At 44.9% G+C, this 26467-nt stretch overlaps 1 protein-coding gene and 1 pseudogene across 3 annotated transcripts; one reads left to right on the top strand and one right to left on the bottom strand.

Moving 5' to 3' along the window:
- Positions 1–420: 420 nt before the first annotated feature.
- Positions 421–25344, top strand: LOC116858070 (integrin alpha-D-like). Of its 3 annotated transcripts, XM_032842625.1 has the most exons (23): positions 423–558; positions 2374–2479; positions 4553–4656; positions 4787–4857; positions 4982–5096; positions 9110–9240; positions 9916–10061; positions 13330–13483; positions 13580–13730; positions 13931–14004; positions 15294–15423; positions 15529–15671; positions 15862–16002; positions 16096–16305; positions 16795–16925; positions 17044–17201; positions 18117–18271; positions 18531–18662; positions 19456–19529; positions 19765–19906; positions 24781–24894; positions 25008–25087; positions 25187–25341. In XM_032842625.1, exons 1-23 carry the CDS (start codon positions 528–530, stop codon positions 25293–25295), a joined length of 2802 nt encoding a protein of 933 aa, XP_032698516.1. In that variant the 5' UTR covers positions 423–527; the 3' UTR covers positions 25296–25341. The 3 variants fall into 3 exon arrangements, with proteins under 3 accessions (XP_032698517.1, XP_032698516.1, XP_032698518.1); XM_032842626.1 differs by lacking the exon at positions 18531–18662 and having other exon boundaries at positions 421–558; positions 25187–25344; XM_032842627.1 differs by lacking the exon at positions 2374–2479 and having other exon boundaries at positions 455–558; positions 25187–25339.
- LOC116858071 lies at positions 24061–24388 on the bottom strand (annotated as a pseudogene).
- Positions 25345–26467: the final 1123 nt, after the last annotated feature.

Below are 26467 nucleotides of genomic sequence, written 5' to 3'. Positions count from 1 at the left end.
TCATTGTTTATGGCACCACATTGTGGTGTGGCACCACACCCCACTGCTTTTTTAAACAACACCCTCACTTATTCTATCCCCCACCCAGCACTGCTATCTGAGGTGGAGGTCTGCCTCTCTCCAGGCTCGTATTCATACAGTGGGGCCTCTGTAACCATCTATTTCATCCCTTCCACTTATATGCAGTCTGATTTCTGAGGCCCTAGAGGGATCCTAGGTTCCCTTGATACTAACTGGGTCTCAAGGGCTGGGGAAAGGTGGTCTTATGGGAAAACCAGGCCCTGGAAAAGGAAGCCAGATTTGCAGAGGTGATGTTGGTGGGAAAGTATGGGAGATTTTCCCCAAGGGCGTCTTTGGCCTCCTGCCCCTTCCTCTGTTCTATGATTAACTGAGAACTTCCTGACTGCGCCCTTCCTTCTGTCACCTCAAGGCTCTGAGTCAGTGTTTTAACTCTCTCCCAGGGCACTGAGTGTCCTTTGGTGCTCTACTGCTCAGCTCTTCACTTCTCCTTCAATGCATGCTCTGTGATGGCTTTTGGAATTGTGCTCCTTCTGGGTGGTGAGTGGGGGCTTTCAGGGCTGGGAGAAGCCTGGGGCGTGCTTTTCCATCTGGTAGAACAGGCTGGGGTTGGTGATTAGCTCATATATCTCTCTGGAGGGGCTGAGAACAGGGGAGGACCCTAGTGTCCAGTCTTGTGTGGAAGGAGGAATGGCCTGGAATCAAGGGAAGGTCATAACCTGAGCAAAGAGAGAGAAGTTGGACTTATAGGCTATGCTTGGGAATAGCTTGAGCTCCCTCTCCACAATTCCTCCTGTGAGGATTCTGGTGTGTGGTATGGGGGACAGGACTCTGCCCCAGGGCCTCAGGGTGAAGGCCATAGGAGTCACTAGGAAGGGAAAATGGTGGATATCACCTCCTTGGTCCCTCATGTCCTTCAAGTCTTGATTTCAGGTATGTTGTCCCGCTGTTGCCAAAAGAATAGTCCAGAAATTGAAAACTGTATCAGGACCACATCCACGTGTCATTTGAAATCACTCGTGTGTCTATTAAAAATCAGATTTCACACAAAAGTCTAGACTGTCAACTTCTCTTGAGAGATTGTAAGGTCTAGAGCTCTGAACACTAGAGCTTGGTAATGGCTTCTTCCTTTAAAGGGGCCACAGACTGTAAGTACCAGTAATTCCTGGTGCTCACACTTACCCACTTCAGTTACTGATGTCACCTCCCTGGCCTCTGAGGTATTTGAGTCTGAGACCCTTGGCACCCTCTTACTTGTCAGGTCATAGAGCCTGTTTTCAGACTCAGAAACAGAATCATTCTCTGAAAGGAAGATATAGGATGTGAAGCTCCCTTGCATATGGCTATAGTAGGGTTACAGCACCTTCAACATCTGGCCTTTTCCTTAGAACCCTAGGGTTCAAGTGTCTGGACGCTGCCTGTCACTTCCTGGCCTGATGCTTTAACTCCTTAGAATTTCCTTACTTTGTGGGTTGGAGTTGACGCCTCAATCCGGAGACTGGGAATTCTAGTAGAAATGGTTAGTAGAAATGTTGCTTGGGAGTAAGGGTGTTGAGAAAAGCCCTTGAAATGTAGAGGGTCATCTGCTGAGGTTTTGAGCTTAGTCACCAGAGAGGAGAATGTCAAGGGTCAAAGAGTGGGTTGGAATCCTGGTTGTATCAGTGACTTGTTATGCAGTTTTAGGCCAGTCAACAAATAGTAATTAGTCATTTGTTAAGGGCCAGGCACTGTACCAGGCACCACACAAGACTGTTGCAATCCTTGCCCTCTTAGAGCCCAACACCAAGAGAGGGGAACATGGAAAACATAAAATTACAAATTATCAAATTTACAAATAAAATTCTCAGTCTGTTCCCTAGCCTGGACCTTAGGGTCTCTGTATAATGAGAAGATGGAGCAGGACAGTCTTTAAGAAGGGTAACCATATGCCCTGGTTTGCCTGGTCCAGTCCCAATGACCCTGCTGTAATTATTAATGGTGCCCCTTTCACTCACAGAAGGTCTCAGTTTAGAAAATAAATTACATGGTCACTTTCTCTTTAGGGGACATGCCTGATCTAACAGACCAGGAGGTGACAGGCCTAATTTCAGATTGTGGATGTCCTAGGAAATGTCCTGGAGGGGGCATTTTTCTGGATTGTCATTTTTTGTATTATGGCTTAATTATTTCTGAGGGAGAGAGATAGGAGCCATATAGATGGCAAATCAGGAAACAAAGAAAAAGAGAACACCCTTCTCCTGGGCACATGAGCTGAATTGGGGTGGGCATCAAGATCCCAAGAAGTCAGGGGTCCAGAGAAGATGAGGCTCTTCTGACGGTTCCTCCTACCCCTGCCTCCCTTTCCATATTCCTCAGTCCTGGCTTCTTGTCATGGATTCAACTTGGATGTGGAGGAGCCTGTGATATTTCAAGAGGATGGAGCTAGCTTTGGACAGAGTGTGGCCCAGTTTGACAGATCTAGGTAGGCCATACCCACTCCCTTACCTCTATTCCTTCCACCTGCAGGCAAATGGTTGAACGTGGCATGATTAGGAGGTGTCCTGGAGGAAGGGCAGCATGGGCAAGAAGCCTGTCCACCACTCCTCCAAGGCCCATGACACCCCTACTACTAACTATTCACAATCCCAAGAAGGACCACAAACTCTGGACAAGATAATACTTCAGGAGGAAGGTCCTGAATCTGTTCTTCAGTGATCAGTACATGTGACCAGTACAGTCACCCTGGTGCTTGAAGTAATGTTTTTCAGTCTTCCTTTTGAAAATGTTAATAATTTAATCTTAGCATTTGCATATTGTAAGTTAAATTCATGGGACAGTGGAGCTGTGCTGTGGGTTAAAGCCTTGGCTCACATGCAGCCCAGCATTCTGGGGAATGTTTCTCAGCTGCCACCCTCAGTCCCTGGCATGAGCTGAACAAGGTCAGGGTTGGCTCAGGTGCACAGTTCACCCAGTCTTATGGGGGTTTTCACTTGTCCCATGAGTATCCCTGTGCCTGAGGGAATGCAACATTAAAGAGAAAAAAGTAAATACCAGGACAGGTAGAGAGGCAAATTGCAAAGAAGAATAAGACGAAGGAGAAGGAAAGGAGAAGGAGAAGAAGAGAAGGAGGAAGAAGAAGAAGGAGGAGGAAGTGGAGGAGGAGAAGAAGAACAGAAAACAAAAAAAAAAAAAAGGGGGGGGGAAAGGAAAAAAAAAACTTTTTTCCCCATGAACAAGAGGCCCCACATCTTTATTTCACTCTGGGACAGGCAAGTTATATACCTCACCCTGCCTCCAGAAGTGCACAGTCTCAGTTCCCAGTGACTGGGACCCAAGATGTTGAAGTTACCATGTGATCCAAGCATAACCAAAGTCTGGGAGGCACAGGAAGGGAGAGATCAAACCCAAGAGGGAATTCCAGGAAGGCTTCACAGAGGAGGTGACATTGGCAATGAGCCCGAGAATACAGGAAGATTCAGCTGGGCAAGAAGTAGCATTTTGAGGTCACTGAGTACTACATGCACATCCATCCCTCCTCCTCATCCAGCTGGCAGGCTGGGACATGGAAGCAAGTGCCAGGTGCCAGAGTTTTGTTTTTTCCTTTGTTCGTTTTGAAATACAGAGCTCATAAACTGAAGTGCACAGACTTGAAAGGTCCAACTCAATGAATTTTTCATATGTATATAGCCAGGTAACTGCTGCCTAGATCAAGGTGTAGAACATCTTCAGCTCCCCTACCCTGGGTTCCTTTGCTTGGCAATTAATTGAAAGATACAAACATTTATTTAGTTATTTCATTTGAGAGGAGAGATTGTTGGTAAATATAACTTTTTAATTAAAAATTAATTCTCTCCTTTCAAAGAGTTTTGCAGAAATTGTTGCACTTATATGACTATAGATTTTGATATGAATTCGGATACTGTATTTTATTTTTTTGTTTCTTTTTATTTTTTATTAACATATCATGTATTATTAGCCCCAGGGGTACAGGTCTGTGAATCGTTAATCTTACACACTTCACAGCACTCACCATAGCACATACCCTCCCCAGATACTGTGGTTTTAAATTGTCCAACTTAAATTATTGATATTAAAACTGTCCAATTAATTACAGGATCATCTATTTGTTTTGGTAACTTATGGCTTTAGCAGATTTTTCTGTTTAAATTGAGGTGATCTATTTCTTGGGTGGCTCAGAATGATGGCACCTCAAAAACTAAATGCTCTTGTCCATGGTTGGGAAATGCTGTTTTGCACTGGATAGTTTTATTTTTGGTGAATGCTGAAAAAAAAAAAAACCCCACTAAAACCATTTTTGTATATAAATACACACTTATTTATGTATACCCCCACACAAACAAAGAAAAAGCCCAGCATGGTCCTTTGACACATGTGGGTTGAACTCAGGCCCCATTATTTAAAGCTTCATGAGTGGCAAATGCCAAGAGCTTCCCTCTCAAAGTCTCACTTCCCTGTTACACAGTGATACTTCCTCACCTGAAGTGCCCTGTGCCCTTACCCTTCCTGCAACTATATGTCATGTTTGTGCCTACAGACTCGTGGTGGGAGCCCCCCTGGAGGTGGTGGCGGTCAACCAAACAGGACGGTTGTATGACTGTGTGGCTGCCACTGGACTATGTCAACCCATACCACTGCACAGTGAGTGACTCCACCCAGAAATTGTGGCCCTCAGTCCTCTACTGCAGTGCTCCCTCCTTGGCCTCTAGCCCTGACTCTCCCCACAAATGGGGATATGCCCATGAATGATCATGTGTATCTGTCCTTTCAGCACCCCCAGAGGTCGTGAACATGTCCCTGGGCCTGTCCCTGGCAACCTGCACCAATCGCTCCTGGCTGCTGGTAAGTTTCCCTGGGTCATAGGAGGGTGACGAGGGGAGGAGCAGGGGCTAGGGGAGGCTGGGACTGGAAGAAGAGTATGGAAAGTTCTGGGGAGCCCCTTGTTCACACAGGCCTCTGCCCTTAGGCCTGTGGCCCCACCATGCACAGAGCCTGTGGGGAGAATATGTATGCAGAAGGCTTCTGCTTCCTGTTGGGCTCCCACCTGCAGACCATTTGGACCATGCCTACTTCCCTGCCAGGTAGGTCCCTACAGAGACAGTGATTCTATGTGAGTACATGCTGGCTCTGAAGGGTGGGCAAAGCACACAACTCTGGTCTTGGCTTCCTGTGTCCATGGCCCCTTCCCAGAGGCCTCAGCAAGCCCAAGAAGGTCTGGGAACATGGTCTGACCAGGCAGGGAGGGAAGCTCACAGAAGGAAGTCTAAGCTAGTCAAGGGGAGAAAGTTCTGGTGAGGCAGAAGAGAGTCTCAGAGTGCTGGCTGCAGGAGGCATGAGGGCCTCACAGGTGTCAACAAGTTCAGGGATGCTTTCTGGGCTTTCAGAAGAAAGACCCTGGGTTTTGAAAATGTGGTGAGGATCATAGATCCTTGGATAGGGTCCAAGAAGGAGGCTGTTCTGGATCATTCACTGCTGAGCTTCTAAGGGGAGCAAATGGTAGGGCCAAGGAAACTGTGCATCACAGTTTTGCCAGCAACAATGCTTTCTGCAAAGAATGGTGCCAGAGAGAGTGAGCAGCAACTCTGAGCGTCAATCTGAATGAGTTTGTCTTCTGTGTACTTTCCTGAGCTTTAATTTCCTCATTGGTAAACTGGGTCTGAATAATTATGGTGGTTGTGACAATCAAAAGATTTAATATATATAACGTGTTTTGACTTCTGCCCAACACATAATATGTGAATACCGTGATGACTGACCTTCTAGCTAGGACCATGAGTTAGCACTAGGAGGAGGAGATAATGGGCTCCAAGTCAGGGACAGGGGCCACTCAAGGCGCTGACTGAGAGCAATGTTTTAGACTAAAGAAGCAATGATGCCAGGCATGGTGGGCTTTTAGGCAAAGGTTAGAGCTGCAACAGAAAGACCTCCCACCCAAACTCTGAGAGCAGAGTCTACAAAAGGGACAGAGAGAGTAAAGAGTGGGATTCCAGGAGTCTTGGGGATAGCATGACTTGCCGGGGATATCTGTGCAGCCAGGGGAGGCTATATGACATTTAAGCACTAGGAGGTAAGACTCTTCTCCTAGATGTCTCCATGACTCATGAGGTGGGATGCCTGATGAAAACGGAACACAGGCGTGTAAGCCTGGTGTAGGCAAATCAAGTTTGAGTAGAGGTAGAAGTGACTACCTCAATTGTAGCCAGACAATGCCTGATGACTGGTGTGCATTTTTATTGCACCCCACAAGATCCGGGCTGGTAGGTAGGATGGTCTTGTCTAACAAGCAGGAAAACTGAAGCTCAGAGAGCTGAGTTCCTGCTGTTAGGAAGTGACAGAGCTGAGACCTGGAGCCAACCTCACCTGACTGATTTGGTCTGTTTTTCAGAAGGTGCTCAGCTATAGCCTGGTGCTTGCTATTGGAAGCCCAGTGAAGATAGTAAAAGGAACAAGAAACAGAAGTGATATTTTTAAAAGACTTTATTTATTTATTTATTTGATGGACAGAGAACACAAGTAGGCAGAGAGGCAGGCAGAGAAAGAGGAGGAAGCAAGCTCCCTGCCAAGCAGAGAGCCCGATGAGGGGCTCAATCCCAGGACCCTGGAGCCATGACCTGAGCCAAAGGCAGAGGCTTTAACCCACTGAGTCACCCAGGCACCCCAGAAGTGATATTTTGAGAGAACTTGCCACCATCGTGGCCTGAGAGAGCATATGAGGGGTGGTTTTGTGGAGCAGCTAACAAAATGAGCACAAGTGTAAGATGTGGAGATGGGGACTTCAACTACCCAGCTGTGGGGACATTGGGTGAGGAGGGATGCAGTGAGGGCTTCTTGGCCTGCCATGTGTGGGGCTGAATTTCCTGGTCAAGAATTCAGAAAAAAAAAACAACAGACTTTTAACTGTAGAGAACAAACTGGTGGTTAACAGAGGAGAGGTGGGTGGCAGAATGTAAGAGTATACTTAGCACAGAGGATCAAATGGTAAGGGAGGGAAACCAGAATGGGAAGTCATCAGAGAGGGAGAAAAACCATGAGAGACTCTTAACTATAGGAAATAAACTGAGGGTTGCTGGAAGGGAGGTAGGGGAGGGGATGGGGTAATTGAGTGATGGGCATTAAGTAGGGCACATGATGTGATGAACACTGGGTGTTATACACAACTGATAAATTATTGAACACTATATCTGAAACGAATGATGTACTATATGTTGGCTAAATAAATTTAAATTTAAAAAGAAAGCAGGGAGGGAAGTGGTCTTCCATTTCTTCTCAGCAGGGTTGAAGCACCAGCTGGTTGCATAGATGGGATGGGGGAGGTGTAGGGAGCAAGGAGAAAGTATTTTTGATTTTTTTAAAAGATTTTATTTATTTATTTGTCAGAGAGAGAGAGAGAGTGCGCACAGGCAGACAGAGTGGCAGAGGGAGAAGCAGGCTCCCCGCTGAGCAAGGAGCCCCATGTGGGACTCGATCCCAGGATGCTGGGATCATGATCTGAGCCGAAGGCAGCTGCTTAACCAACTGAGCCACCCAGGCAACCCAGCATTTTTGATTTTTTATTTCAGTGCCAAGAGGCCAGCTTCCACAGTTCAGTATCAAGCTTTGTTACTGTCTATGGTGGCTGATCTCCTACCACCTGGGGAGCAACACAGGATGTGGGGCACTGGTGGAGGTATCAACTGTGTCCTTCACACAGGCCACAAACACTTATGTGAGTTTGGGGTCAATGTGAAGTGTCTTATTTGTTTATGGGTGTGAGGTGTGATTTTCCATTATGGTGGACTCCATGAGGGCGGGGGTGATATCCTTTTTCAAGCTATGGTCTTAGACCAAGTTTCCTGAGAAATAGACTCTGGGGTTCATTTGGGAATACTCTTGGGAACAATAGTTCTTAGAGTGTGAAGGAAGCGGGACTGGGCAGTAAAAGAAGTTGGGCTCCTCAGCCAATCCAGAGGAGCTTGCAACATGGCTGGATGCAGGGCGCCCCCAGGAGCAGGAGTTGTAATATTGGACAAGTTATCTCCTGAGTTATCATCTGGGAGGCATCCACAACTACTCCCTGTAGCTGATAATAAGGACCTCTGTCCTGAAAGGGCGTGTGTCTTCTTGGTGGCAAACCTTAGCATCTGCTGCAGGTGTGTTCTTGTGCCTGGAAAAATGCCTGGCACACAGTGATGATGGTCATAACAGCTAATCTCCATAACAGCTATGGGGGGCCAGGCCCTGTCTTAAGTATTTTAGGTACACATCAACACTTTTTAGCCTACCCCATGTGTTAGGCACTGATATTTTACTATCCCATTTTACAGATGGGAAAACTGAAGCCCAGTGTAGTTAAATAAGTTGCCTGAATTCACCACTAGTAGGTGGCAGAGCTGGGATTTGAGCCCAGCATGCTCAGAATGCACACTTGAATCACTTTGCTAAATTGCCTTTCCCTCATGCTCTATGACATTCCTAGTGTGTAGTCAATAACTATTTGTTGAGTAGTTGAATAAGGAACCCATCTTGCCTCTGTCTTTTACTTCTTTCTCCCCTTTCTAGACCTTGTGGAAGGAGGGAAGCAGGGATTCTGTGGGGTGGGGGTAGGGGTGTTGGGGCAACTGATTTATTTATTTATTTATTTTTAGTTTAGAAGTCTTTTTTTTAAATTAAGTTTTAATTTTGATTCCAGTATAGTTACCATACTGTGTTATACTGGTTTCAGGTGTACAATATAGTGATTCAACAATTCCATACATCACCTGGTGCTCATCACAACATGTACACTCCTTAAGCCCTATCACTTATTTAACCCATCCCCCAACCACTTCTCTGGTAACCATCAGTTTGTTCTCTTCAATTAAGAGTCTGTTCCCTTCTTTTTCTCTCTCTCTCTGTCTCTGTCTCTCTCTCTTTTTTTCTTCAGTCATTTGTTTTGTTTCTTAAATTTTGGGCAACGGATTTGGGCCTCCTCCATGGAAAGTGTGGAAACTCGCTGGGAACTGATTCCTAGGCCAAGAATGGCCCCTTAACTCTGTGGAGCAGGAAGGGTTTCTGGACCCTGGGAGATGGCTGGGACCCACACGGGCATCTCTGATTCCTTCCTTCTTCTCTACAGAGTGTCCAAGTCAAGAGATGGACATTGTCTTCCTGATTGATGGTTCTGGCAGCATTGTCCAAAGTGACTTTAAGCAGATGAAGGACTTTGTCAGAGCTGTGATGGGACAGTTTGAAGGCACCAACACCCTGGTGAGGCTGGGTCTCCAAGATCTGGGAAGTGAGGAGGGGGTGGCAGCTGCCTTGGGAAGACCAACCTAGTAGGAAGCCTGGTATTGCTAGAGGTTAGCTTAGGGGACCTATGCCATGATGAGACTAGTGTCCCAGTACAGGGCTGATTTGAGTCCTGACCTGAGGGAATTCCCCCATGGCATTTGATATGTCCCCACATGGCCTAGGAAATACATTTTTTTTTCCTATTTAAAAGCATTGAAAGGATTGCAAAAATAGTTTTACTGTGAAATTAGACTGAAGGTAACTTGGTCAAATAATTAATGATTTCTTTATTATGTTTCCATGTAATTCATGATTTATCTTATTATTTTATTTCCCAGTAATTCATGCATAATGTATGTAGAAATTCTTGAGAAGTGAGAAAATGTAGTCTATAAGTTGACTTCACATGTTACGAAATTTTTTTAAAGTCCAAGTTAAGAAATGTTGAGGTAGGAAAGGTTATTCCTTGCAAACTCTGAAAGAAGCATCATTTGGTTTTGATTTTCTAGTTTCTTTTTGGGCCATATTTCCCCTGGGTTTTAGCCTCAAAGACACATGGAAAGTTGTTTGTAAATCCAAAATTATTCCAAAATAAAAAGTTTATTAAAGAATAACTCCTGAGCCCCACGGCATTCCTCTTCTCCTTTGCAGTTTTCCCTGATACAGTACTCCAACCGCCTGAAGATCCACTTTACCTTCACCGAATTCCAGAGTACCTCAAACCCTCAGAGCCTGGTGGATCCCATTGTCCAGCTGGATGGCCTCACATTTACAGCCACAGGGATCCGGACAGTGGTGTAAGTTCCCCCTTCTGCCTCATGTGGATAAGCCACCACACCACTTCCTATGCTGGTCTGCACAGCCCTTCTGCACAGCTGTGGGAACTCTGGGGAAAGGGGCTCAAAAGGGAAGTGAGGGGGAAGTAGGTGGAGATATCCTTGGATTATTCCCCTGATATAGTACAGCACTTCTCTTCTGTGTTTCCTCTTTGCCTGGCCTTGAATTGGCTGGACCCTAATTCCAAATGGGGCAGCCAGAGACATGGACTTTGGTTCAGATATACCCATGTTCTCATTCTTGCTCCCTGTTGGTGACCTGGGCCACCCTGGGAGTTACTGAGTCTTTCTAAGTCTCAGGAAACTGTCAAATGAGGATAAACTTACAACTTGGTTGTAAGGATTAAAGGAGATAAAATGCATGCAATTCTTTTGCACCAGAAGTGCTAGGTAAGTGTTTTATCCAGAGAATGGTGCACCCGTTTTACCTCCCTGGTAAATACTTGGAATTGTTGCCAAGTGTTTCTGTGTCTCTCTCCTCACTCATTTTCTTTCTTCCCACATTCCTCATCCATATGAACCTTGATTGGTCCAGCTAGGCCAACCGTAAAGAAATGACTTAGGCAGTGGGGCAAAAACAGATGATGCGGTTTTTTAATTTTTTTTAATGTTATATTAGTCAGCATAGAGCACATCATTAGTTTTTGATGTCGTGTTCCATGATTCATTGTTTGGGTATAATAACACCCAGTGCTCTATGCAATACGTGCCCTCCTTAATACCCACCACTGGGATAATCAGTTCCCCATTCCCCCTCCCCGCTAAAACCTTCAGATGTGATTCTTATGGGAAAGAAATGGGCTGAATATCTGGGATCTTCGACTTCCTGAGGACCCCTGGGTCCCACTCTGGAGGTGGTGCAGGAGAAATGCTGAACAAGGAATGCTCCCACCAAATGTATCCTCTTTATTGCTGGGTGGCTTTTCTGCCTTGAACACTGGCCCCATGGGACTGGACAACCAAGACAAATACCTCTGTCCTTTAAAAGAAGGGCCATATGCATCCCGATGTTCAGAACAGCAATATCCACAATAGCCAAACTGTGGAAAGAGCCAAGAAACCCTTCAACAGATGAATGGATAAAGATGTGGTCCATATATACACTGGAATATTACTTAGCCATCAGAAAGGATGAATACCCAAATCTTGCATCAACATGGATGGAAGTGGAGGAGATTATGCTGAGTGAAGTAAGTCAAACAGAGAAACCCAATTATCACCTGCTTTCACTTACTTGTGGAACATAAGGAATAGCATAGAGGACATTAGGAGAAGGAAGGGAAAAATGAAGGTGGGGGGAATCAGAGTGGGAGATGTACCATGAGAGACTGTGAACGCTGAGAAACAAACTGAGAGTGAGAGGTTGGGTTGGCGATGGAGGGCACATATTGCATGGAGCACTGGGTGTTATGTGTAAACAATGAATCTTGCAACACTACATCAAAAGCTAATGAAGTACTGTATGGTGACTAACATAACATAATAAAAAATAATAATAATAAAACGAAAGTCACAAAGGAGTGATATCTCTTCCTAACCGTTGGAGCTCCTTCCAGTGGTGGGTGATGATGTAGTTATCCTCAAGACCCATTCTGCTCCCCTCACCCAGAACAGCATCTTCCCCACTCACCGGAGCCAAAGCCATCTCAGGGCCTCTCTGCCACCCACTGTTGTTTTCTTTTTTCTTTTTCTTTTTTTTTAGAAGCTTCATTACAAAAAAGGTACAATTGCAATAACATTAAGGAAATTTTTGGGAAAAGTGTTTTAGTCCCTCTACCACCACCTCACAGTATTTTAGCAAAAAGAAAGGATGAGAAATGAATAAACAAATCCCACCCACAAAGCATAGGGCCATTTCAATCCTTGTCTTTATTCAGACATATTTTATATAGTCACAGTGTGGGCAGAAACTAATTTCATCCTGCCTTCTTATTTTTTTTTTTTGTCATCTGTTACATGAACTTGTGCCATGTTTTCTACAGCGTTTACTGTTTTCCTTTGAAATGGCTCTGTACTTTCTCACCAAGCAGGTGGATCATGCTTTGCTAAATCCCTTCCCTGATCTTGGACATTTAGGTTGTTTCCAGTATTATATGTGGAGTGTGTGTGTGTGTGTGTGTGTGTTTATTCTGCATTCATAGAACTTAAGATCATATAGTTACAGTTTTAATCATTTGTAATAGCTACTATAGAATTAATGCTTACCTATAGGCCATTCACTATGGGGGAATTTGATCCTCAGAATAACCTCATATGTTTTGTCTCATTTATCTATTGTTCCTTAACAAACCACTCCCAAATTTAGTGGTTTAAGCAACAATTCTTTTATTAATATTTTTCACGATTCGGGGCTCATCTGCTTTCAGAAGCTGGAACATTAGAGATTCATTCACAGAGTCCTGCCTGGGCAGGACTGGCTGGAAGGCTGGGCTCAGCTGGGGTGGTAGAGTCTTTCTCTCCATAGCTATAGAAGTCTTGAGCTATAGACTTCCCTCATGGTGGCTCATAGCTTCCCAAAGTGCAAGAGCTATCAAGGTTTCTTAGGCCTATAACTGGCATGGTGTCACTTCTATTTCATGCTACTGCTGAAACTGGTCACAGGTCAGATTCAATATGAGAAGGGAACCAGGTGCGGCACACTGGGGATCATCTTTGAGGAATAGCTATGATACAATTATTATTTTCACCTTCACAGAGAGAAGCAGAGACTCAAAGGGGCAAAACAACTATCCAAGTCTGTTAGACTCTAAGGTTCCTATTCTGAACCATACTGCCTCCTGAAAATGAGATTCCATGGTAGCTGGAGTTACTGAAAAAGGAATATGAGTACCTTTATTATTAGTCTTACTAATCCATGCATTACTTTCTAAAAAGGGTGTGACGATTTTTTAACATGCCTGAGATAGTCTGATGGTACCAGGACTCCCCAGTCTCTCCAGATGAGCTTCTAGTGCTACAGGTTATTTCTTTTTTTTTTAAGATTTTATTTACTTATTTGAAGAGAGAGAGAGAGAGAGAGAGAGAGACTATGAGAGGGGAGAGGTCAGAGGGAGAAGCAGACTTTCCATCGATCAGGGAGTCCGATGTGGGACTCGATCCCGGGACTCCAGGATCTACCTGAGCTGAAGGCAGTTGCTTAACCAACTGAGCCACCCAGACACCCTACAGATTATTTCCTTCCAGAATCAATATCATTTACAGAGAGGCATCTCCCTTTCTTTCTTGACAGGGAAGAACTATTTCATAGTAAGAATGGGGCCCGAAAAAGTGCCAAGAAGATCCTCATTGTCATCACAGATGGGCAGAAATACAAAGACCCCCTGGACTACAGTGACGTCATCCCCCAGGCACAGAGGGCTGGCATCATTCGCTATGCCATTGGGGTATGTCCACTTCCTCATGTCTCCCTCAGACTCAGGCTGTATCTCACTCTGGCAGAAAGGCTAGTGGTCTCCTCCTCACCTGTCTCTCTGTCACAGGTGGGAAATGCTTTCCAGGAACCCACTGCCAGGCAGGAGCTGAACACCATTGGCTCACTGCCCTCTCAGGACCACGTGTTCAGGGTGGACAACTTTGCAGCACTCGGCAGCATCCAGGAGCAGCTTCAGGAGAAGATCTTTGCAGTCGAGGGTAAATGCAGGGCGAGCCTGGGTCTTGGGATTGAAGGTTCTGGGCCCAGGTATCCCCTGCAGTATGGAGGGGCTATCCCTATTCACGGCTCACCCAGAATTGTGCCCCAGAACCTGAGCTTCAGATTCATTCTTCTCCTTGTGCTCTGAGTCCTTGTGGTCTCATGGTCCCCAGAGCCAAAGTGACCTGTTTCCCCACAGGAACCCAGTCGAAGACAAGTAGCTCTTTCCAACATGAGATGTCACAAGAAGGCTTCAGTTCAGTGCTCGCAATGGTGGGTGGAACACATACTTGATAAACAGGTGTCAGGCACCAATCCCGGGCCAGCCCTGTGCTGGGAGTTGGGACCCAGAAGTAAATAAGAAAGCAGATTCTGTCTTCAAGTTCATTGTCTGTTCAGAGACAGACATATGGGTAGTGTACGTAGGTGCCAAGAGCACAGCAGAGAACAGAGTAACCACGGTGTCTGCTCTCATAGGGCACCTATTCAGTGGGAGGAGACAACAAACAACCAAAAATAACTTCAGATTGTGCTAGGCATTAGGATAGAGCAAGAGAGGTGATCAGAGGAGGCCCGAGGAGTGACAACTGAGGCCAAATGATGAGAAAGGGCCATCCCTCGAAAAATCTGGGAGAGATTGCTCCAGGAAGAGGAAAAAGCAAGTGCAAAAGTCTTGAGGCATGAACACGGTTACTGGACCAGAGAGATAGAAGGGCCAGCGTAGCTGGAGCAGAGTGAGAGAGAGGGGTGGAAAGATGGGGAAGGCCAGATCATGCAGATGAAAGAAATGACAATATAGCATGGATTGTGTGCAAGTAGATGTGTGTTGAAAACATCCAGAGGGGTTTGCTTCAAAGTAATTTTGGGGGTGAATTGGGGGGACATAGAAATGAAACAAGGTTGGTCATGATTTGGTCATTGAAGCTGGGTCATGGGTACTTGGGAGTTCATTAAGCATTTCTTTCTACTTTTGTATATGTTCTAAATTATCCATAGTCAAAAGTTTAAAAAGGCAAAAAAAAAAAACAACAAAGTATGCAGAGTAGGAAAGGCCTATCACTCCCTGAGGGAGCCAAAGAAGACCTCACAGAGGAGGTGAGTTTGAGGTTGAGTCTTCCTGAGAATGGAGTGGAGTCCTAGAAAGACAGAAGAGAGAGGTGTCCAGCTCAAATGCTTCATGTGTTTAAACATAAGGTATCTCCACAGATTTGACTGGGAGGACCCTAGATGCAATCCTCAGGGGCTTGGTGACAGGGAGCCATCTTGGATTGCCAGCAGGGTGGTGGCTATACGTTTCTTGGTCCTGAGGAAACCTAACTCTGGTGTACTAGAGGATGGAGTAGAAAGGGTCATGGGTGAGAAGAGTTGGTACTTACTGGAACAGTGGCACTGGGGATGGTTGAGAGATGTTAGGAGTGAGCGACACTGAAGTTGTTGAAGAAGACTGGGGAGGGAGGAAGAGAATTCCAAATAGTGAGCAGAATCAGTGGCAGGCCTTGCTTTGGAACAGGCCATCTTCTTTCGGCTTGGTCTGGCTCAGCCCTGGAATCCTTTCCTCCCAGGATGGACCAGTTCTGGGAGCAGTGGGGAGCTTCAGCTGGTCTGGAGGTGCCTTCCTGTATCCCCAAAATACAAGCCCCACTTTCATCAACATGTCTCAAGAGAATGTGGACATGAGGGACTCTTACCTGGGTGAGAAAAGGCTGTGGTTGGGGGCACAGGTGGGACATGAGCCTGGGAAGGGCAGGGGCTCAGGGGTGGGGTGGAAGCCTTTGTGCTGAGGTGTGCCCTCCTCAGGTTACTCCACTGAGCTGGCCTTTTGGAAGGGGGTCCAGAGCCTGATCTTGGGGGCCCCCCGCCATCAGCATACTGGGAAGGTAGTCATCTTCACCAAGACATCTGGGCAATGGAGGCCGAAAACAGAAGTCACAGGGACTCAGGTTGGATGTTGAGGAAGCTGGAGTGGAACGTGAGGGTGGCAGGGTCTGCAGGGGCAGAGAGAGAGGAGTTGAAGGGGTTTGGGATCCTGTAGGGGGGGAGGTCCCAGTGGCTGGGGAGAAGTGGGACGTGTCCCAAAAGGGGCTGCCTCTGGCAGGGGCAGGCGGGATGACTTTTGGCTGTGCCCTGCAGATCGGCTCTTACTTTGGGGCCTCCCTCTGCACTGTGGATGTGGATAGAGATGGCAGCTCTGACCTTGTCCTCATCGGGGCTCCTCATTACTACAAGCCAACCCGAGGGGGGCAGGTGTCTGTGTGCCCCTTGCCCCAGGGGGTGAGTGTCTGATGAGACCAGGGCTGGGTGGGGCCTGGGTGTGGGGTGGAGGGATTGCCTGTGTTGGGACCTGACACTGGTTTTGTTCTGCAGAGGGCTAAGTGGCAATGTGAGGTCATTCTCTTTGGGGAGCAAGGCCACCCTTGGGGCCGCTTTGGGGCAGCCCTGACAGTGCTGGGGGATGTGAATGGGGACAAGCTGACGGACGTGGCCATCGGGGCCCCGGGAGAGCAGGAGAGCCGGGGTGCTGTCTACCTTTTTCATGGAACCTCAAGACTGGGCATCAACCCCTCCCACAGACAGGTGAGGCCCCTGTCTGAAGCCTCTCCCAGTTCTACCTGCTTTTCTAGGTCTCAGATTTGCCTGATGCCCTGTCATGTCACTGACCTGAACAGTAGCCATGCTCCTTTTAGGGGTCTAGTGCCCTGAATATCACCAGGCCAAGCTAAGCACAGAGTATCTCTCCTTTCTCCTGTGGGCAGCTTAGTGGTTAAGAGATTGCAGGGCGTGGGTCAAATGCCTGGCTGGCCATGTCAGCTGTGTGGCCTTAGGCAAGCGACTGATTTAGCCTCTAGGAGCCTTAGTTTCCTTCTGTGAGACATTAAATGAAGGAGCTCTAAGTCTGGGGTCCCTGGGGTCTCACTATTCTTGCTTTCCATTCCTACCCTCTTATCTCTCTGAATTTTTCCATTCAGTTCTGCTTTCTCTGCAGTTTTCTTTCCAAATCTTTCCTCTCAAATCTTTCAGATGCCCTCCTCTTGACTTCCACTTTTCCTTTTCCCCTCTGGCCAGCGGATCACAGGCTCCCAGCTCTCTCCCTCACTCCAGTATTTTGGGCAGTCGCTGAGTGGGGGTCAGGACCTCACCCAGGATGGATTGGTGGACCTGGCTGTCGGGGCCTGGGGACAGGCGCTGCTGCTCAGGTGACAACTCTCCACATCCCACCCTTGCCCACTGTGTGTCCATTCAACAAGCTGCCCCCTCCCTAGTCCTCCTGCCCGAGGCCAGATTCAGGTCCTCAGCCCCTGCATGCACCCTCAGGAGTCGGCCAGTGCTGAATGTGGGGGTGGCCATGAGATTCATGCCAGCGGAGGTGCCAAAGGTTGTGTACCAGTGCTGGGGAGACATGCCATCCACCCTGGAAGCTGGGAATGCCACAGTCTGTCTCACTATCCACAAAAGCTCACTGGACCAGCTAGGTGAGTTTCTTCCCAGTGGACCCAGTCCCTTATCCCCTTGAGACCCCAAGCCTACCTCAGGAGAAAATGGGCTAAGGAATCCAGATACCACCTCCACATCCACCTGCCTGCCAGTGTAGGAAACCCTGGGTCCCTTCTCTCCCCCTCTCCCCACACCCAGGCCAGTGGGCTCTAAGTCCAGGATATGATCTGGAGTCTGCCTACTTCTCTCCACCTACTCCAGCCACTGCCTACCTTGAAGCCACCTCTTTTCATTCCTACCTATACTTTGAGCTGTTTCCATGTCTGTTCTTGCAACCTCCCAACTTTTCTCCATAGAGAAACTAGAAGTATTGGTCCTAAAACACAAATCTCTTCTCCTCACTTGCCTACTTAACATCCTCCTGCCTCTCCTTTCTTCCATTTATAAAGGCTAAGATCCTTCTCTACAATGTCCTTGCTGATTTTGCTCCACCCTGCCCTTCCAACCTCACCTCATCCCACTCTCCGTTTCTGTAAATGTGCCATCCTCCCTCTATCTTCTGGTCTTAGCCATTGTTCCCATGGTTTGGGACCTTCTCCTCCCCATTCTTCACCAACCCTTGGTCATCCTCCAGGTTGGGGCTCAGACAAGGCCCACCCAGGAAGGCATTTCTGATCCCAGGCAAGCCCTCCTTGGTACTACTGGGGATCCCATCATTGGGTTTATCATGTTGGGGGATTATGTTCTGCATGCTTGTCTCCTTTCCTAGACTGAGAGTTTCATGAAGGCAGGGATGATATTTCTTTATCTTCTTCTCCACATGTATTCCAGTGCCTGATATACCTCATAGCCCATAGGAAGTTCTCAGCAATATTTTTTGCATGAATAAACAAAACCTGAACATTCGAGGTTCTCTTGGACTTTCCATCTTCTGTTCCTCCCTTCTGCTTCAGGTGATGTCCAAAGCTCTGTCAAGTATGATCTGGCATTAGACCCAGGCCGTCTGGTTTCTCGTGCCATTTTTGACGAAACCAAGAACTGGACTTTGACTCGAAGAAAAACCCTGGGAATGGGAGTTTACTGTGAAACCATTAAGCTGCTTTTACCAGTAAGGACTTTGGTTCTGGGAAAGGGATGGGGAGAAGGAGCCCAAGGAGAACCTCTGGTACCTCTGCTCCCTGTTGAGTGTCGTGTAAAGGGTGGGGATATTGGGGCCAGAGAGAGGAAATTGAAGCCAGAGAACCTGACTCCACAGCTAGGACAGAATGCTGTCCCGACAGTAGGAAATGGATGCAGTTGAGGAGAAGGGTCAGTGGTGGAAAATAACGAGAAGGATAGTGGGTTCTTGAAAGGCCATTCTCCCTTAGGACTGTGTGGAGGACGTGGTCAATCCCATCATCCTACGCCTCAACTTCTCCTTGGTTGGGGAGCCCATCCCCTCATCTCAGAACCTTCGCCCTGTGCTGACTATGGACTCCCAGGACCTCTTCACTGCTTCTGTGAGTCTTCCAATGAAGTCCCAGGGATGTGTTGACTTTCACTCCGTTTCTGTGTCTTAAGAACCTGTTGTGGTTCTCAACTTTTCATCAACCACCTCAAGTCCATAATGCCTCCACCCAGTTACCAAGGCCCTGCCTAGTTTGGACTCTTACACACATCCCAACTGGTCACCACTTTACCTCAACATAAACTGATTCTCATTCTCCAAATCCTTCCCAATTTTTCTCATTCCTTCCTCTGTTTCTTTTTCCATGTCATAGTTTCTACCTGGAAAACATTTTTTTTCTCTCCACCTCAAAAATCCTTTCTAATTCTCTAAGCCCCAGTCTTAGCTTCCCCTTTTTTGGAAATCAGAGTCAGCATCTGTCCCTCCTTCACTGGCTTCCTATTACATCATGGTGATACCAAATATTACATGACTGGAATCATGGCAATTGGCATCAACTTTGGTTGATCTCTGGAAATTGTGAATTCTGTGAGTACAAGAGCCATGTCTAATTCATCTGTGGTTTCCACGCTTCCTAATGCCTCACCCAACTTGGAACCTGTCCCCTATCGAATAATTGTTCCAATGTGAGATGGAATTAACTCCTCAGCTAAACTTCATGTTCCTTGAAACCAAGGATCTTATCATTCTGCTCCCTTCCTTACTGCCCCACTTCTTGACAGTGTCTAGCATAGTACTAGGTGTGGGATGGGTGCTCAGTAATACTCAATAACGAACACTCAGGATGAGTGGAATGCAGAAAGATTAAGACATGGAGGGGAAGAGAATCTCCTGTTTTTCTGCAGCTCCCCTTTGAGAAGAACTGTGGACAAGATCACCTCTGTGAAGGGGACCTGAGCATCAATCTCAGCTTCTCAGGGTGAGCTGAGAGATGTCTATCTCTTTTCATTTCTAGACACTTAAGCTTTTGGGTCTCCTATCCCCATGGGATGAGAAATGCTTGTTTCCCTTTGGCTCTCCTTCTAACAAAGAAATTAAATTTTGATTGGAACGTTATCAGTTCATGAGTTCCTGCAGTCCTGGCCTTACCCTTGATCCAATTCCAACTGATTTCCAGTGGAATGTCTTTTTCACTTTTGCCCTTCCTCTTTCAGCCTGCAGACCCTTGTGGTAGGGAGCTCCCTGGAGCTTAATGTGACAGTGACTCTGTGGAATGAGGGTGAGGATTCCTATGGAACTGTGGTCCACTTCTACTACCCAGCAGGGCTGTCCTATCGACGAGTGTTAGGAACACAGGTAAATATCTCCCTTGTTCTCTTATGTCTCTTCCCTGCCCTGAGTTACAGTAGGTTCTTTTTAATTCTTCTACGATGAAATCTAAACATAGATACAGACAATTCTGAAGAAGAGAGAGAGAGACACAGAGAGAGTGGTGCATAAAGCAGATGTATAGTTAAATAAATAATATTAAGCAAATAGCATCCAGGTCAAGGAATAATACACTGGTAGTACCTCCAGAAGTACTCTCTCTATGTTCTTTTCCTCATGAAAACCTCAATCTCTCCCCAAGTTAACCTCTATTCTGACTTTGTGATAATCAATTCCTTGTGCGGTTTATGGGTTTACCACCCATGAGTTCATCTATGAAAAAACTGTTGTCTTTTGTCAATATTTGAAATTTATGGGAACATGTTCTATGTTATTTTGTGTGTTTTTTCATTTCTTCAAGATATGTTTGTGAAATTCATCCCATGTTGTTGCCTGTGGCTGTAGAACATTTTTAAAATTATGTTATGTTAGTTACATATTGTACTTCATTAGCTTTTGAAGTAGTGTTCCATGATTCATCGTTTTTGTATATCACCCAGTGCTCCATGCAATATGTGCCCTCCTTAATACCTATCACCATGTTACCCCATTTTCCTACCCCTCTTCCCTCTAAAACCCTCAGTTTGTTTCCCAGAGTCCACAGTCTCTCATGGTTCATCTCCCCCTCAGGTTTCTCCCCCTTCATTTTCCTTTCCTTTTCCTAATGTCCATCATGCTATTTCTTATGTTCCACATATAAGTGAAGCCATATGATAATTGACTTTTTCTGCTTGACTTATTTCACTTAGCATAATCACCTCCACTTCCATACATGCTGATGCAAAAGTTGAGTATTCATCCTTTCTGATGGCTGAGTAATATTCCAGTGTATATATGGACCACATCTTTATTCATTTGTCTGTTGAAGGGCATCTTGGCTCTTTCCACAGTTTGGCTATTGTGGACATTGCTTCTATGAACATTGCCCATAGAACATTTTTATTGTATATAGAATCCCTTTGTATGACTATATCACAATTTATTTACCCATCCTAAAATTTTTTAATAAAAGTTTTTATTTAATTTCTAGGTAGTTGACATGTAGTGTAATATTGGTTTCAGGACATAATTCATACCTTACATAGAACACTCAGTGCTCATCACAGCAAGTCCCTCCTTAATATCCATCACCCATTTAACCCATCCTCTGCCCACCTCCTCTCCAGAAATCTTCAGTGTGTTCTCTACAGTTGAGTCCCTCATGGTTTGCCTCCCTCTTTTTTTCCCTTCCCCTAGTTCATCTGTTTTGTTTCTTAATTCCACATATGAGTGAAATCATATGGTATTTTTCATTGACTGACTTATTTCAGTTAGCATAATACTCTCTAGTTCTATCTTGCAAACAGCAAGATTTCATTTATTCTTTTAGATGGCAGGATAATATTCCATTGTACTAGTATACCACATCTTCCTTATCCATTCATTACTTGATGGATATTGGGGCTCTTTCAATAGTTAGTCTTTCATATTTAATGTTGCTATAAACATTGGGTTCCATGTGCCCCACTGAATCACTATTTTTATATCCTTTGGGTAAATACCTAATAGTGCAGTTGCTGAGTTGTGGGGTAGTTCTATTTTTAAATTCTCAAGGAAGCTCCATACTGTTCTCCAGAGTGGCTGCACCAGTTTGCATTCTCACTCACAGTGTAAGAGTGTTTCCCTTTCTCTGCATCATTGCCAACACCTATTGTTTCTTATGTTGTTTATGTTAGCCATTCTGATAGGTGTGAGGTGATATCTCAATGTAGTTTTGATTTGTATGTCCCTAATGATGACTGATGAAGATCTTTTCATGTGCCTGTGAGCCATCTTTATGTCGTCTTTGGAAAATGTCTGTTCATGTCTTATGCCCATTTCTTAACAGGATTATTCATTTTTTTGGTTGTTGAGTTTGATAAATTCTTAATAGATTTTGGTTACTAACCCTTTATCAGATATGTCATTTGCAAATATCCTCTCCCATTCCATTGGTTACCTTTTTATCTTGTTAATTGTTTCCTTAATTGTGCAGAAACTTTTCATCTTGATGAAGTCCCAAATGTTCACTTTGGTTTTGTTTCCCTTGCCCCCAGAGATGTGCCTGGTAAGAAGTTGCTTAGACTGAGGTCCTATAGGTTGCTGCCTATGTTCTCCCCTAGGATTTTGATGGTTTCCTGTCTCACATTTAGGTCTTTATTCCACTTTGAATTTATTGTTTTGTATGTTGTATGAAAGTGGTCCAGTTTCATTCTTCTACATGTGGCTGTCCAATTTTCCCATCACCATTTGTTGAAGAGACTTTTTTCCATTGGATAGTCTTTCTTGTTTTATCAAAGATTAGTTGACCATATAGTTGTAGGTCCATTTCTGGGCTTTCTTTTCAGTTTCATTTATCTGTGTGTCTATTTTTGTACTTGTATCATACTATCTTGATGACTACATCTTTGTAACACAACTTGAAGTCTAGATTGTGATGCCCCCAGCTTTGCTCTTCTTTTTCAAGATTGCTTTGGCTATTTGTGGTCTTTTAGTTCCATAAAAATTTTAGGTTTGTTTGTTCTAGCTCTGTGAAGAATGCTGGTGATATTTTGTTAGGGATTGGTTTAAATGTATAGGTTGCCTTGGATAGTATGACATTTTAATAATGTTTTAATTCCAATCTTTAAGTATGAAGTATTTTTTCATTTCTTTGTGTCCTCTTCAACTTTTTTCCTTAGTGTTTAATTTTTGAAGAGTATTGATCCCTTACCTCTGGTTAGATTTATTTGTAGGTATCTTTTGTAAATGGGATCAATTTCTTGATTTCTCACTCTGCTGCTTCATGATTGGTGTATAGAAATGTAACAGAGGTTGGTGGGGGATGGGGTAAATGGGTGATGGGCATTAAAGAGGGCATGTGATATGATGAGCACTTGGTGATATTCTCAACTAATAAATCATTGAACATTATGTCAAAAACTAATGATGTACTATACCTTGGCTAACTGAATTTTAATAAGTAAAAACAAAACAAAACAACAATAAAAAAGAAATGCAATAGATTTATGTACCTGATTTTATCTTGTTTGAGTTTGCTGAATTTGTGTATCAGTTCCAGTAATTCTTTTGTAGAGTCTTCCAGGTTTTTAAATAACGTATTGTGTCCTCTGTGAACAGCGAATAGCTTGACTTCTTTCTTGCAATTTGGATGCCTTTTATTTCTTTTTATTGTTTGATTATTGAGGCCAGGATTCCAGTAATACATTAAACAACAATGGTGTGAGTGGACATCTGTACTCATATTATAATTTGTGGTCATTTGAATTGTTCCCTGATTTTGGCCATGACTATTCTTGAGCATGTATATTGGTGCACCTATGCATAATATTTGGAAGGTATTTGCCACATATGGACTTGCTGGATCTTGGATTCCTGTATCTTCAATTATAATAAGTACAGACCAACCATTTTCACCTTTTTGCACTTCCATCAGCAGATTATTAGAGTTCCTGTGAATTTCTATCCATTGTATCACTTGGCATTGTCAGAGTTTTAAATTTTTGTCCATCTGGTGATATTTCCTTACAGTTTTAACTTGCATTTCTTTAATAAAGTTGAGGAACCTTTCGTCTATTTCCTGGTGATTTTGATTTCTTCTTTTAGGAAGTGCCTGTGCAAATTTTTTTCTTATTTTTCTATTGAATTGTCCATACTTTCATTTTTGTTTAATTTTTTATTTAAATCAATTTAGTTAACATATATTGTATTATTAGTTTCAGGGGTAGAATTTAGAGATTCATCAGTTGCATATAATACCTATATTACATAAACTGCCTTCCTTAATGCCCATCACCCAATTATCCCATCACCCACCCACATTCTTTTCTTAATTGTAAGCATTCTTTAATATTCTGGTTACCAGTACTTTTCCATTTATATGTGTTTAGATATATTTTCCAGCCCTATTGCTTGTCTTTTCAGTTTCTTTTAGAGGGACTTTTAATAAACCAAATGTGTTAATTTGATTGTGGTTGATTTTTACCAAAATTTCCTTTAGGTTTAGTGTTTTTATGTGCTGATCTTGGTGATGTCATGGTTCTGGAGAGCGGGGGTTGGGGGGGGGTGAGGTCAGGTCTTGACGTCCAGCAGGGGCATCAGCTTGTGCTGGTAGTCACTCTGCCAGCCGTGTACCACCTTGGGGTCCCCCACATCCAAGAGCAGCTTCTTCTAGGCCTCATGCAGTTCCTCCGCAGGGTCGTGGCTGTAAATGGGGAGCAGGTGATGGCGAAGCTGGTCCACTCGCTTTTTCTTCTGCACATACATTACCATGGAGTCACTGTTGGCCTGGGGGGGCATTGGGCACTGTAGTGTTACTCATGACATCCGCAGCCGGAGGGCTGGGTGGTCAGCACGGGCAGTGGGACCTCGGAAGGGCGCCTCCACGGGGCTCCCTCCTGCAGCTGCAGCCCGGGACAGGAACGCCCTCGGTTGGCTCCCAGATATCTTGTTTAAGAAGTAATTCCCTACTCCAAGGTTACCAAGATATTCCCCTTTATTACATTTTAGGAGCTTCATAATTTTGCTTTTTCACATGAAATATTTAATCTAGTGGGAATTTATTGTAATGTATGGAGTGAGGTAGGAATTCATTGTTTTTTGGTTTTTTTTTTTTTTTTTTGTCAGATTGCTTGATTTTTTTTTGGTATGGGCCAATTATCCTAGTGTTTTTTGTTGAAAATTCTGTCCTTTCTCCTACTGCTCCACAATGCCACCACTGTTGTATATCAAGCCCAAAAATGTACATGGGTAACATTTTTGAATTCGATTTCCTTCCCTGGAAGCAACCCCATCAGCGCCCACTGCGCCTGGCATGTGAGGGAGTGCCCACTGGGAATGAGGGCCTGAAAAGCAGCAGCTGTAGCATCAACCATCCCATTTTCCAAGAGGGCACTAAGGTGAGTGCCTCCCCACAGATCCTCATCACTCTCCTCCCCTGTCCTGACCTGTTCCTATCTCTCATTCTTCCATAACCTTCCTTATCCTCATTCCTTCTTTCTTCTTCTCCCAGGGCACCTTCATAGTCACATTTGATGTCTCATACAAGGCCACCCTGGGCAACAAGATGCTTCTGAAGGCCAATGCAAGCAGGTGAGGCCAGGTGTATCCCTCACTCTTTCATCTCATGCCCCTGCCAGAGAGTTCTCCCCTGGATTTCTTTTCAATGAGGTTCCTCCACTCTCTCTCCAGTGAGAATAATAAACCTATGACCAGCAAGACCACCTTTCATCTGGAGCTCCCAGTGAAATATGCTGTCTACATGGTGATCAGCAGGTGTGAAATTTTGACTCTCCTGTAAGCCTAAATCTCCCCTTGCAGCCGAGACTGATCTTTAAATGATAGGTATATAACTAGCCCTCTAATTCCTTACATGGGAGTACTTGTGACCAGTCATCTATTTATGCTATAATAACTTATACTATATACTTCTTGCTTCTTCTCTGATGGGTTTACCTATTGGTGGGACACACACATACAGTTTGCCACCACTCTTGCACTCCTCCTTTTATCTCCAAAGTGCAGGTTTCCTTTAACATGAAGCCAAGTCTATTATTCATGCTAAATATGAGTATGCTGAAGTGAAACTAACAAGATTAAGATTGAGGTTTTTATGAGCACTCTGAAGTGGGAGATACGGTTTGTCACCACACAGAGGAAAGAAAAGGTCAGGGTTTCACAAAGCAAAGAGGAGACCAGAGATGTGACAAACATCTGGGAAAGTCACTGGAGTCCAAGGTTGTGGCAGGTCACAGGAAAGTCACGTGCAGGGCTGTTGCTGTCAGTTCTGAAGGTGGGTGGTGGAGCAGGGTCAGGCCAGGCTGGAAGCAGGGCAAGGAGACCCACAAATCTGGCTAAACTCCAGAAGTTTGGAAGGTGGTCAAAAGCTTATAATATTGCCATGGGACAGAGTTTGCCACTGTTGTTGCTGCTGATGACACATGAATTTTTAGGGCAACTGGGTAGGGAGAATCAAACAGTGTCATTCCCCTTTGAAACACCATGTATGAATTTTCCCTGCCGTTCACAGGAAAATAGTGGAACTTACATTAAGAGCTTACAGTTATATATACATATGATATGCCAAGCATCTAAAAAGAACTTTACATGTATTTACATTCATTTAATCCTTCTAATAACTCTGTGATATGCTTATTGTTTTGTTTTGTTTTGTTTTAAAGATTTTATTTATTTATTTTACACAGAGAGATCACAAGTAGGGAGAGAAACAGGCAGAGAGAGACAGGCAGGGGCGGCGGTGGGGGGAAGCAGGCTCCCTGCTGAGCAGAGAGCCCGATGCAGGACTCAATCCCAGGACCCTGAGATCACGACCTGAGCTGTAGGCAGCGGCTTAACCCACTGAGCCACCCAGGCACCCAATATGGTTATTGTTAACCCCCCTTTTTTACCAACAAAGAAATCAAGAGGTTAAGTAACTTATTCTTTTCAGTTAGCTGGTAAGTGACAGAACCA

This window comes from Lontra canadensis, unplaced genomic scaffold (genome assembly GCF_010015895.1).
Source record: "Lontra canadensis isolate GAN:19392208 unplaced genomic scaffold, GSC_riverotter_1.0 scaffold132, whole genome shotgun sequence".
NCBI lineage: Eukaryota > Metazoa > Chordata > Mammalia > Carnivora > Mustelidae > Lontra > Lontra canadensis.
This window is presented reverse-complemented; position numbering and strand designations above follow the sequence as displayed.